This window comes from Myiozetetes cayanensis, unplaced genomic scaffold, assembly GCF_022539395.1.
Source record: "Myiozetetes cayanensis isolate MyiCay16 unplaced genomic scaffold, myiCay2020 scf13, whole genome shotgun sequence".
Classification (NCBI taxonomy): Eukaryota; Metazoa; Chordata; class Aves; order Passeriformes; family Tyrannidae; genus Myiozetetes; species Myiozetetes cayanensis.
Genome location: NW_026086937.1, coordinates 171,789 through 184,328, shown reverse-complemented (window position 1 = coordinate 184,328; position 12,540 = coordinate 171,789). Strand labels below are relative to the sequence as shown.

General features: G+C 36.9%; 1 protein-coding gene across 2 annotated transcripts in view; it reads right to left on the bottom strand.

Annotated features, from left to right (window-relative positions):
- NCBP2 (nuclear cap binding protein subunit 2) overlaps positions 1 to 12,540 on the bottom strand; it is a 208,717-nt gene that overhangs the window by 32,005 nt on the left and 164,172 nt on the right. The window contains exons 4-5 of one of the 2 annotated variants that reach the window (XM_050308590.1): positions 4,300 to 4,407; positions 2,195 to 2,253 (exon numbers count right to left, since the gene is read on the bottom strand). In XM_050308590.1, the coding sequence (XP_050164547.1) occupies positions 4,336 to 4,407 (72 nt within the window). In that variant the 3' untranslated portion in view covers positions 2,195 to 2,253; positions 4,300 to 4,335. Of the gene's footprint in view, positions 1 to 2,154; positions 2,254 to 4,299; positions 4,408 to 12,540 lie in introns of those variants that run through there. The other variant, XM_050308591.1, reaches the window with a different exon arrangement.

Here is a 12,540-nt window from a genome sequence, read left to right as displayed (position 1 = left end):
GAAGATCTTGTCACTCTGCTTTCACGTGGTTTGCAGCTTCATTACAAGCATTTTGCACATCTCAGGCTGGAACCTGTAGATGAGAACAGCTTTTTAATGTTTGCTGTAGTCTGTAAGAATTGTGCAATTATTCAACTGAAAGCAGTAAGGATGAAGGGAAAAATATTATTTTCAACTCTACTTCCACCGCACATTTCCAAGATGAGGCAGTGAAGCTTCATTTGCAGTCTGTTACAAAGCAAATCAAGATATATATTTAATATCTAAATTGTGCACAGAAGCAATATGGAAAGAAGAGAAGAAACTGCTGATTATGTAGTTCAAGACGGGGCAAAAAACATGCTGTTCAAACATATCAAGTGCCAGCAGGCAAATGTTGGAACAATATAATTCCCTACTCACTTTACTTGCCTTTGTACGGAAACCAACACATCTGTAGAAATATTATAGGACACTTACTTCTAATTGAGGTTTCTCATTGGAAAAATAAGGTCTACAAAATTAAGAGCTTCTGAAGTGCCTGGCACCTAAAACTGGAAGATATTAAAGTGATCTTCCACAAGATGGCTCTCTCTCTCTATTCCTATTACTGACTCAAACCTATGGAGAGGGAACATAAATAATGCTCAGGACAAAAATGCAATTACAGTTTGGAGGAGTAAGAGTGCCTCCACATGGGAGCAGAGATGCTTCAATGAATTAGGGCAACCTATGTGACAGTGGAGGAAAACACACCATCCATTTTCTGCCAACTGTAAAGGGACCAGAGGGTTTCACATCGTGTTTTGAAATTACGTCTTTTGAAATGCAGGTGCTTGCTCCACCTGCACACCAAGCTGGTAGATTCCAGTGCAGTTTTATTTCATCAGCTGCATTCCTAAGGAGAAGTACTTAAACTAATCTACCCTGCCTTTCAAGGCTAACAGAAATGCTCAGCTTCAGGACTCAATTTAACAGATAGCTCCTGGTCTGCTGAATGCATGGGCAGCGAAGTATCTTTGCAAATATAAATTCATTTGTATTTGCATCTTTATATTTATTTTTAATTTTTTTGAACATAATTTTTATTTATCTCTTATATCACCGCTACAGAAAATATCTTTGTGACATCTGAATGTATGTGATTTTGAGTAGCTTTAAAACCGACTGGACATGCAGAGCCCTTTTACCTGTATTTATTACAGACCATTATGTACCTTTACCTTATTTTCAGTGAATTGCACTTTACTGCACATTGTACTGTTGAATGTGCTTACCAGAGCATTGGGAATCAGACTTATGCTTGGGAACAAGTGTTACAGATTTACTTATGAAGTGTTCATTTACATCTACAGAAAATTCTCTTAGTAATAAAGTATCACAACAACCTAAACGAGATTTTTCTGAAAGAGAAATGCTATGATCTTGCCTTATTCCACCAATAGCTTTACATCAACTGATGATCTGTCTATATAGATATTATAAAATATGCATTCCTTCTAAGCTCAGGATTTGAAGTAGCTCATCTTTAAGTAGTTCCATTAGTGGATTTAGGACAGCTGTGTTACCAAATAACTGCCCTACTGAGCAAGAGAGAAACAAACAAACATAGGAGAGTGAAAACATTTTTCACACTGGTGCTTCCCTCATCTTCAAACTATACTGGGACAGAGGTAGAAGCATGAAAAAACTCACTTGACCCCAACCTCTATTTGCTACAGAAAGTGGGAAAGGCTATTAGGGAAACCTCCAGTTCTGTGGGATTCCTGTCAGAGTTGGGAGCTGGTGCCCTACTGCAGGTAAGTGTGAGCTTCCTAAAGTATACTGTGGGAAAGAGCTGGGACATCAGCCTATCACGTGCTTTATCTGAGGCAGCCTACAGCTTCAGGCTACCTCAGCTCTACCACAGCAGAAAGTACATCACTGGCAGCTGCAGTAGGGCAGCTGGGACATTGAAATTACAGGATAATTTACTCTCACATGCCCATGCTCATTGCTTCTGAAATATAACATCCTCAGTTGGCCCCATTTTGACAGAGGATACGTGCAGTGTGGTAGGCAGGGACCTTCTTTCTTCTCATGTCACTGTTAAATTGTCTCTACAGAGCTATAAGAAGGTATTGGAAGTGTAGACCCACATTTGGCTTGATAATAGCCAGCAGAGAGTTCTCTTACCACAGGAGGACTCCTCAGTGAGCATTTTCAGCTAGATTACATCTCTTCTTCATAGTCCGAGCAGAGGAAACTGCTTACGGGGTCCCCAAAGAATACAGCCTATTAAATTAGAAAAAACAGGATTAGGTTTAAAGTCTAAAAGGAATGAATTTCCTGCACATTACAAATGAATATTATTTTTATGCACCTAGAATTGACTATTGACCACCTGCTCCTTACCATACACACTGTGTCCCACCTCATCATTCAGCTTTCTTGCATGCACACAATGCCCTTTTCCAGCATTGTGACTGCCATTGTATCATTTTCCTAGCAAGGGAAAGGAGCTCTGCTCTCTCCATTTCATCTCACCCACACTAAGAAAATCACATTTTGGTCCACATTACAAGACGATGGAGAAACCTGAGCTCTAAGAGCAGTTGCCTTTCTGTCCTAGTTGTTACAAGTCAAAAGGAGGGCATGCAACCGAGAAACAAAAAAAATGAGAGAAATGCCCAAAATCCTGTCCTTGCTTGTGATACCACTTGCACTGGTTTTCCTCTGAAGAAATTCCATTGTTTTGTGAGTGGTTACAGTTATGTACCCAGCAGAACACAATCATATGGGTACACAATGGCAGCACATGACTGGATCATATAATCCAATTCTGCCTCCATCACTCGTGAATGGTGACTCTCACTTTAGGATGTATAGCAAGCTTCTGGCACTCATTTCATATACAGCTTTAAAATTAGGCAAAGAAGAAAGAGAACTCTTTTTTCTTCAAAGTTTTCTTTAGTCCTGGCAAGATGTGCCAGCCATTAGTTTCACTTCCTTCTTCATAACCAGCACATTAGACAAAGTTTGCCCCCAATGCTATCTCACAGCTCAGGTACTGACCATCTCCTTTGAAACACTGACCTCCTCCTCAAAAAACATTAGTGCTTTCTATTCATGCACATAGGTAGCTGCACTGGTGAGCGGAGTTTAATTATGAATTGGCAAGTTCTACACTGGAAAGGAGCAGTTTCTTCTGTTGGGACAGGAAAAAGGGTGGTTGTAATTTGTAATGCATATAAAGGTTGGACTGGCAGCAATATGGCTTAGCTCCATACTGTCAAAAAGTAAGGAATATCTTTTGAAAGAAAGACAGGGATATATCCTTCACATGCTCTCAATCTGTGTTAATTAAAAGTTATTTAATTTTACTGTCAGTGAAGCTTAGGCACATTGCTGAGCTTTCCAAGATCCAATTCTGATGCCATACTGATTTGAATCAGTACAAGGTAATAATCTTATTTTATAGAACCAAACACAAGGTATTCTGAAAAGAAAAGGAAAAATAAACTAACATTTTTGCTTGCAGCCTTGTAATTTCCCTGAACCATGCTGTGCTGTTGACTTTTAAGCAAAAGTCTTTATTGAAATTCACTAGAAGTTCTATTTAAGAACTGGTGGCAAGATATGGGCCATTGACTTCAGTACAATTACTCCAAGTTTTACTGCAGAAGCCTGAGACTCAAGTCCCGGGTATTTCATATAAGCCTAGGCACGTTTAAGATGTGTTATACAAATAAGAGACACTGAACTGATGAAAAACATATATAGGAGTCCTGTGGAACCTGGTTGGACCCCTCTTTCATTTTGCTTCTGTGGGTTTAATTTGAACTCGAAGATTGACTCAAAGTAAAGGCAGTTCATTTTCCTCATATATAAAACTTCACATGAAAATTGCTGTCATTGTATTACAGATCACTTTACACCTCTTTTATTTTTATGACATTTTGGAAGAATGTCTGCCTCTTTGTTACTATCAAAATTCTTTAAGAAAACACATTAAAATCCAAATAAGGTCAGAGAAATGTAAATAGAAATGGTTAATTTTCCTCTACTGGAACTTCTCAATATTTTGGGAATATTTTATGTCTCCAGAGGCCCAAAAGGCAAGTCATTTGAAAAGCAGTGTGTATGCAGGAAATCATCAGAATGCCCTGTGGGACCAATCTGAGCCCTTCAAAATTCAATGGAGTCTGTCTACTGACTTCAGAGAGTTTCAGTGATAGTCTCCCACGCACATTTTCTAAATCTAAAGAATCATTAGGCTTTCCAAACCCCCTGTTATTGTCTCCACTTTCACAAATTCAAGACACTCTGAGAACAACATACCACAGAAGGTTGATGCTGCACTGCCCCATGGACTGTTCAATCTATTTTCTTTCCACACTGCTGACTGTGAGAGCTGCCATACATATGCACTGCAGCAACTGGAATAGACTGCAGAGATGAAGAACTGTTGAGTGCTGACAAGTCGAAGATCTGAGAGCAGTCACTACATTAAAAGGAGATTCTTTACTGTGAAATAACACCAAAGCAGGATTAAGCCAACAAACAGAAGTATTTAGTGTATATTAAGTGGAGCTTGACAGTGGGAATGCAGACCAGCAGTATTTTGGGAATTTGCAATGAATATCAAAAAGTCTCCAGAATATTAAAAGCCTGTGCAACCAAGGTTCCCATGTTTGGGACCCAACTCCTGAAATCAGTTTGCCACAGCTGAGATTCACAGAAGTTGCAGAATTACCTTCACTGAAATGAAAAATAAAAAGATCGCTAAAATGAATTCTAAAATCCACGGAGAATGTATTTTATTTCCCTGGAGCCTGGACCTCTATCTTCAGAGCAAAGCAGCAAAACCCACTTTCCTACCAAGCAGTGTCAGAAAAGCACTGTCAGAAAAGTGTAAACAGTTAGTCATGGAAACTGTTGTAGGATCCAATTCATGTTTTCTCTGTAGAGGAAAAATCAGTTGCATGTTTTTGCATCATTTAAATTAGACTTGTTCATACAGACATTTTTAAAAATAAGCAGAAAGCATTAAGTAGAAGCACTATGTGGTCTGAAAACCAACCTATTATTTTGGCTGCGGTTAACTTCATTTTGTAATTACACGGGCACAGATAAATGTTGGAGAAACTCCTTCACTGTATAGAAAAAAACCATAAATTGCTTAATATATTAGTGACTCCTATAGACATTCAGCATACACAGTTTTTAAAGAAAGGATGCATTGTGAAAATTTGTACAAATATTCATGAATATTACAACTGATCAAAAGTGGTTTACCAGTTATAATTAGATGGCCAAATATCCTTCTCCGCTTAGACCAGGGAACCTCACACTGGGGAGCAGGACCAAACAGACAAACACCACTCTTGGGCACAGCAGCAAAGGTAGGGGAATGCAGTCTGCAAGAATTAAGCTCATGCTCACTGTTGGAAGCTGTGCTTGCTGCCTGCACAGCTGAGGTGTTCTGAGAACTCTCTTCCCGGGTGTTGTGTACAGAAAACCACTACTCTTACCCAAGAAGCACAGGCTGAGCTGTTGCCTTACAGTAAAATCAATTTATGTAGTTTGAATACTGAACCTGGGTGTTCTAATCTCACCATTAAGTATCCGGAAAGCTTTTATCTGTATACCTGTAGTGCACACTTTTAATGTGCAGAAGAAACTTTCTCATTTGAAATACAGAAATCAGCTTAGATCTCAGTCAAACTATTTACATTTTCTCAGCTAGCTCTATGTCTGAATTCCCCATTCCTTATCTAATCCTTTCTATTTTGTATCTATTTAGGAATTACACATTTGCCCACTCACCCAAGTTCATTTTTTCCTACGAGTAAACTATAATACTTGTGAGAGGCATGAAAAACTTTCCCAAAGTGCTTGGAATTCCTGTAAATTATTTCTTTCTGGAACATGGATGGAAGAAGCTGGCTTCAACTCTTTATACAAAAGACTGGCAATCTTCTTAGCAAATATCTCCAAGCTATAGCAGCTAAGATATATTTATGTTTCAGATGGCTCAGAATAATCAATTAGGTTTGCTAAGGTTCCAGTAAAGAAACTGCAACTAAAATCTCTTTACCTTTCTGTTACTGTTTTCTTGCATAATATTTTTTTCCTTATCATTGCCTATTTTCATGCAGAGTATATTTGCTTATTCACCATGGCCAGTAGACATTTTATTTTAATGACTTCAAAGGTAAATGTATTTAAAGACACTTGGTGCTCTCATTCCAGGTAAGAAAAACAATTAATATAATGGTTTTAGAACTGCATAAGAAAAAATATCAAAAACATGATCTGCCAACACCCAAAACCCCCACATACATTAATAAATATACTGATTATTGTGCCTTTGCCTTCACCTTTTCCTAACTAACACAGTACTGGCAAGTTAACTTATGCTACCTTAATCTTATCAAAGGTTACTGTGCAGTTATTTATCAACTGCAAATACATCATAATGCTGTAACCATCCAATTAACTTCTGAAGTAAATGCACATCACACTTGTACTTCCTGCTCCAATACACATTTAGTATTAAATTTCTTTTGTTACTGTATATATATGTAATACTGCAGCACTTACAAGGCTGTTTAGAGATCAGAATCCCATCACTACTGACACCGGGCAATCAAATAACATGAGAATGCCCACATACCTTTAAGAAAGTGTTGTTGATATGTGAGAGATACATTTCTTGTAAAACAAAATGACAGAGAACCCCTTGTGCTGCATACTTCTCCTGTCCATTCCAAGATGGACAAGAGGAACTAGATCATAAGCTAGCATCAGTCACTCTAATTTCAACCAAATCCACGAAGTATCACCAACCCACAAGAACACTATCTCTCCTTCCGTAACATATGACGTACATTTAAAAATATATATAAAAATTAGAAATGCAAGATGGAAAGTAATAGGATGCTGATACAGTCTATCCATATAGGTACTGATGCCATTCTATTTTGATGGATGCAAAATAAAATAATAGTCCAAAACAACTGATACAGCTGTTTTACATAAAACTCAATCAATAGCATCAAGGCACTATACAGTTGAACCACTTCTGAGGCACCAGCTCTTGACCAACAGCACACAGATCATGTTTTTCACAGTCTGCTGGCAGTCCCCAAGGCCAGCACTCAGAGCTGCACAGTGGTGCTGTACAACCCAGTCATTCCATTGGCAAAGCCCACGTTCCAAAGGTAATTCAAGCACAGAAACTTTCCTATTCAGCCTTCTAAAGGAAACTTAATATCTTTTTATTATGTAGGTGTGAATAAACAGGATGGAAATTCCTTTCCAGACATACATCAAAGAGAATAGTTTTAGAAAACTATAAGAAAGATGTATCAGGGTCCCTCCTGATGATTTACAGCTAAAAGGACTGTTTTGAAATCCAGCATAGACAAGTCTGTTTCTTCCCTTAAAACCACTTCTGGGAATACATTTACTGCCCCCGTCCTCTTTCAGATTCCCCAGTCTCTTCAAGGTCTTGTAAAAAGAATTACTTGTCAAATAGGATTTAATTGCATTAAAGAGCAAATTAATCTTTTCCCCCTAGATATCCTACATTGTCTCACCCCACCAGAAAACAATGGAAAATACAGCCACACTCTGACTGGAGCTTCATTGCAAAAAGTTATTCCAGGATATTGGCCTCTGTCCAAAAGGTAAGAGTAACGGACGTAATTTAAATATGCTTGAGCACAGGAACACACGCCTAAGCTCTGTTGCTCTCTTTGTCAAAACCCATTCTTTCAGAAAATCACTTTCTTTACCCATTGGACAACAAATGCATTGTCAAGAAATTTTATAGCAATAATTATAAAAGATGTCCATTTGAACCCACTGAGGTCTTACTGATTTTATAATACCCAGCAGACCTCCCTGCAGGAGAACGCTATATTTATGTTAGCAATATATGCGAGAATTGAGATCGTAAAATTAAATGACCACATAGAACTGTCATTTATATGATGAGCGCCTGCACGTGTGAAGGCTGGTTTATCTTGCAAGATAGGGTAGTACTAAATGGCCCACTCTCAGTGAATGCTTTTAATCACGCATTTCTTCACTGTTTCTGCAATATTACACTTGAAGGACTGGTGAGCAGTTTGCTATAAAATGTTAAATGGCTACTGGCAGTACAAGCCCAATGAAAGTGCTCACTAAAATAGAAGTACAGTACATATTGTATGCAATTGTTTTATGAGAGACATTATGGTTACTAGAATAACATTTCACTATTACCAACCACTGAGAGAAAAGTCATTAAGATATTTGGCAAGCGAGTGTAATTTTTCAGTAGACCTACAGTATAAGACCTCCGAATAGTTTCTGTACAAAAAGGCTAGTTGTCTCAAGAAAACAAGTCTTTGGTGTCATTTTATTCATAGGGGTTTATTTTCAGATTCCAATGAGAAAGTTATTGCTACTGGAGAGTGAACAATTGAGCCTTAACCCTTACTATAACAGTGCAATTTCAGAACCACTACAATAAATCTTGCAGCACTGTTTCCATTAAAAATCTCTTTTCTAAAGAGATTTTATGGTGTGCAGTTTCATTCACTTTTATGAGAGATTTCTTTAAACTATGATTTTAAAACTAGAGAGAGATTAAGCACGTGTTTAAGCATTGTTGAATACTGAGATGGAAATAAACAAAACCCAGGTCACTATTCCCATGGTGTTGCAAATATTGCAGCAACAGAAAATTCATGCCCTCCACAAAAATAGTGGGGTCTGTGCTGAAGAGAGTCCCCCCTTATCACCATCAACAATGGAGTAGCAACTGCCCATTTTTCATATTGCCATTAACATACTGAAGACTGACTCACAAACATGCAGATGTCATTCCACCTTCATTGTTTTCCAGTAAATATGCTTTTCCTCTTCCTAGATCTGTACTTTAATGATGCGAGGAGGCATCGCAGCTTCAAGGTGCAAACATTTTCAACAGAAACAGCCACTATGCATCACCTAACTAAATCTTTTTCTCTGTAACAAGAACAGTAATGACCTATTACAGTATTATCACAAGGTAACAAAACATAAGTAACAAGGCCCACTGCAACCAAACACTTCTAGTTGTCAAAGTTTCCAATGGAAACAATGACTTCTGGTTAACGTGAGTTGACAGGAGATCTCATGAAAGCCTGTAAACAACGCAGGACGGCATTAAACAAGCTGCTATTTTAATTCTGCTTCTTTCTACAAGTTGGACTATGACAATCTCAAAATGACAAGTCATTTCAATAGGATTGGCTATCTGTCTGATTTGGAAGAAGGCAGTTCTGATATTTGACTTCTTTTCATTTGATATTGTGTAATTTCCACACACATATTTAATAGAAATTGAAGTATACCAACAGGATTTAAGCTCAAAGAAACATTTACCAAGTGGTAAATGTGCGTGAATAGAAGATCCATCAAATGCAATGCAATTATTTGACATCATATTGGAAAGGAATTATGATGAGGAACATTTTGTCTTCAAAACTTTGTACAAACACCCCCGTCCTGCAGAGTCTATGGAAGAATGCAGTTTCCATGAAATTAGGTTTTCAAGTCATTCATTGCTATCCCCCAATGATATCCCCAAGTTCAGAGAGCTCTATTCTAAAAAAGATCATTCTAATCTGAAATCTCTCAATATTCTGAATAATATTACAGTATGTTTGGTCCTATATCTGTAATTTTCAGTAACAACTAAACACCTAACTACAAAAACTGAAATTACATGGAAACTTGGTCACCTACTTGCCTGTATCTCTCAGATTTGGTTACAACTCTGGTTCATAGCCCTTCACTCCTCTGTAAGGTTTTGTGACGTATACAGGTACCCAGAATACTCTAAAGGCCAGCATCTTTCTGAAGTTCTCTGTTTGAAACTAACAGTTTGGAAGACTAAAATAGGGTAGAATGAAAAATCCTAGCTTACTTGATAATTACCAGGAGTAAACCCAAAAGGAAAAGATGCAACACAGAAAGTCATGGTAGAAATTAACTTATTCTCTAGTAAAACCACAGGAATGCCCTCAGAATTGAAACTTCTGGACAAAGCCATCCTGTTCAGAAAGACAGGTCTCCCATTCGTACCATAACTTTCTAAGCTTGCATCATTATATTTCCGATTTTGAAAACACATATATGCTAGATTCTGCCATTCTGAGTAATTCTTATGGGTCTTCCCCTGGCAAAGAAATAACTCGCAAAAGCGTCCCCTCACTGGAAGAGGTGCTTAAGTCAGCATCAGTTTTCATACTCACATCCCCCACTGTTGTCTGGACTGCTCACAATTCCCAAGTGATTTGTGATCAACTGTAGTTCATCCATGCATTTGAATTTACAGGAGGTATTGATAGCAGAGCAAAAACTTTAGAAATATGGACCTAGATTTTTAGAACCACAACAGAATATGAAAGAAATTTAAGGCTGGAAAGATTAAAATATTTTGTAGAACTTAACATCTAAACTCCACAAGTCTAATGTTACTAACATAAGGTTTTTTTAAAAATAAAGTATTAAATAAGCAAACTTTTCCTTACACAAATAGGCCAGTAACTCAAAATAACTGCAATTATATGAGTAAACTGCACCTTGCTCATCAGAAAACTAATTTTGAGAACTTCAAACTGAAAATTAGCCACAACTGTATACACAGAGGTACCAACCTGTCTTTAATTCTCACACTCTTTTGAATTTCAAAAAATTAGTAACTATATTCAAAAAAGATGTATTTTTACTTTCCTGTCTCCTAACTTAGTGAGTTTGATTGTGTTAGAACCAGACAACCAAATCAGACATATATCCATGCACTGAAAAAAAGTCTTTTCCCTTTAGTCTTAACAATGAATACATTTTGCTTTTATTTTAAAATTCAGTTATCAACATTTTTCCTCAGGAAAACACTCATTGTCTTTCTTAAGACTTTTCAGAATAATTGTGAACACACACACACTGATAAACATCAACGTTTTGTCTTTAAAGTTCATCTGTTGTGCCAGAAGGGTGTATTCTTTGTCATTTTTAATTTAGAATGCTAATTTTACAGACTGTGAGAATTCAGATAGCTCTTCACAGGCTCTATTCCCATTGGAGTTCTCTCCGAAAAGTTAATAACACTAACAGTTTTACTATTAATTTAATTTGACTTTTTACTGGTTTTGGGGGGTGCCAGACTAAAGGAAAAAAAAAAAATCTCTAAACTTTCAAGAATTTAAAAAAAAAGTTTCTAAAATTTCCCTCATTAAAATAAAAACATAAACAACATAATGCCTTATTAGGACTTCTAAAAATTCACCATCAGTCTCAGTTAGCAAAATACTCCAAAATTATGCCTAAAACATAATGCATTAAATAAAGCAATTAAACTTAAAACACAACTAGTTTCATTAACTGTTCCACTCATTTTATGCAACTTACAATACAAGCGACCCAGTTATTTATGCTTTAAGAACTTAAAAAATTTCAAATGAAACGTAAAAGAAAACAGCATTGGCTCTTACATCATTTACAAAGTTTCCCTCAAAAAATACTCTTTTCATAGCTCTAAAATCTTGAATAGTTCTCCAAACTGGCCACACAAATCTGCTGCCTCACTTTTACAAGAGCAGTTCTTAGTATCATTATAATACTGAATAGCAATAGTTCCAAAAGACTTTAAGAAAATACACACTTCAGCCCAAAAGTTGGGCTGGGATAATATGATGAGTAAACAGGATTACTTGTTTAAGTAGTCAAAGTTTTCCAGGCATGCAAACCCTAAGGAAAACTTAATAAGAGTCAATAAAGAGAAAGGAAAAGCAGAGAAAAACTAAGTAATTAAATTGTGCAAAGCAAAATATGAACTGATCAGTTATCTGTGCCTGTCTGTGGGATAATTTTGCAAACATAAGCCTTCAGCCTCCAGCTGGAATGGATTCTGAGTTTTGTGTGTTTATCATGTACATATCCACCAAAATCAAGAGTTATGTTGGATTTATGGTGCTAAAAAAACTGATACAAAATTTTGCCTATTTGAACAAAACAGTGATTGCTGCCCTACCCTTCTGAAGACTTAAAAGAAAATATTAGTCCTCCCCAGATTCATTTCACTATTTTGGCAGCCTATTTGAATATTCCATTTATGCAGAATTTAGAAATTACGAAGATCTGGAACCCAATTCTCTTCTCTGCTATAGAACTGTAACGCTGACAAAACTACCTATAAGTCCTCTGATAGGCAGTGAATATTTATTGATAAATAGCAGGCAGTAATCAGGTTCTTGACTTATCAACTCATTATTTTCTTGTTATATATCTTCTTCACATTATGTACTTTGGAGCATTACTCAGTCCACATTCACAAGCTTTCAGGTATTATCAGGTATTTATCAACCACCTAGGAAAGAATATAACCACTTTTTTGACACAAACTCACTAAATTCTAAGACTTCTGTAAAAGTGGGATTCAGATGCACTTAAAAATACGGGAAAGGAAAGGCACAGATGCTCAAAATTTTGTATACAACCTGAAGCAGCAGCAGACTCTCCTCCTTACCAGTGCCTTTTTTTAGG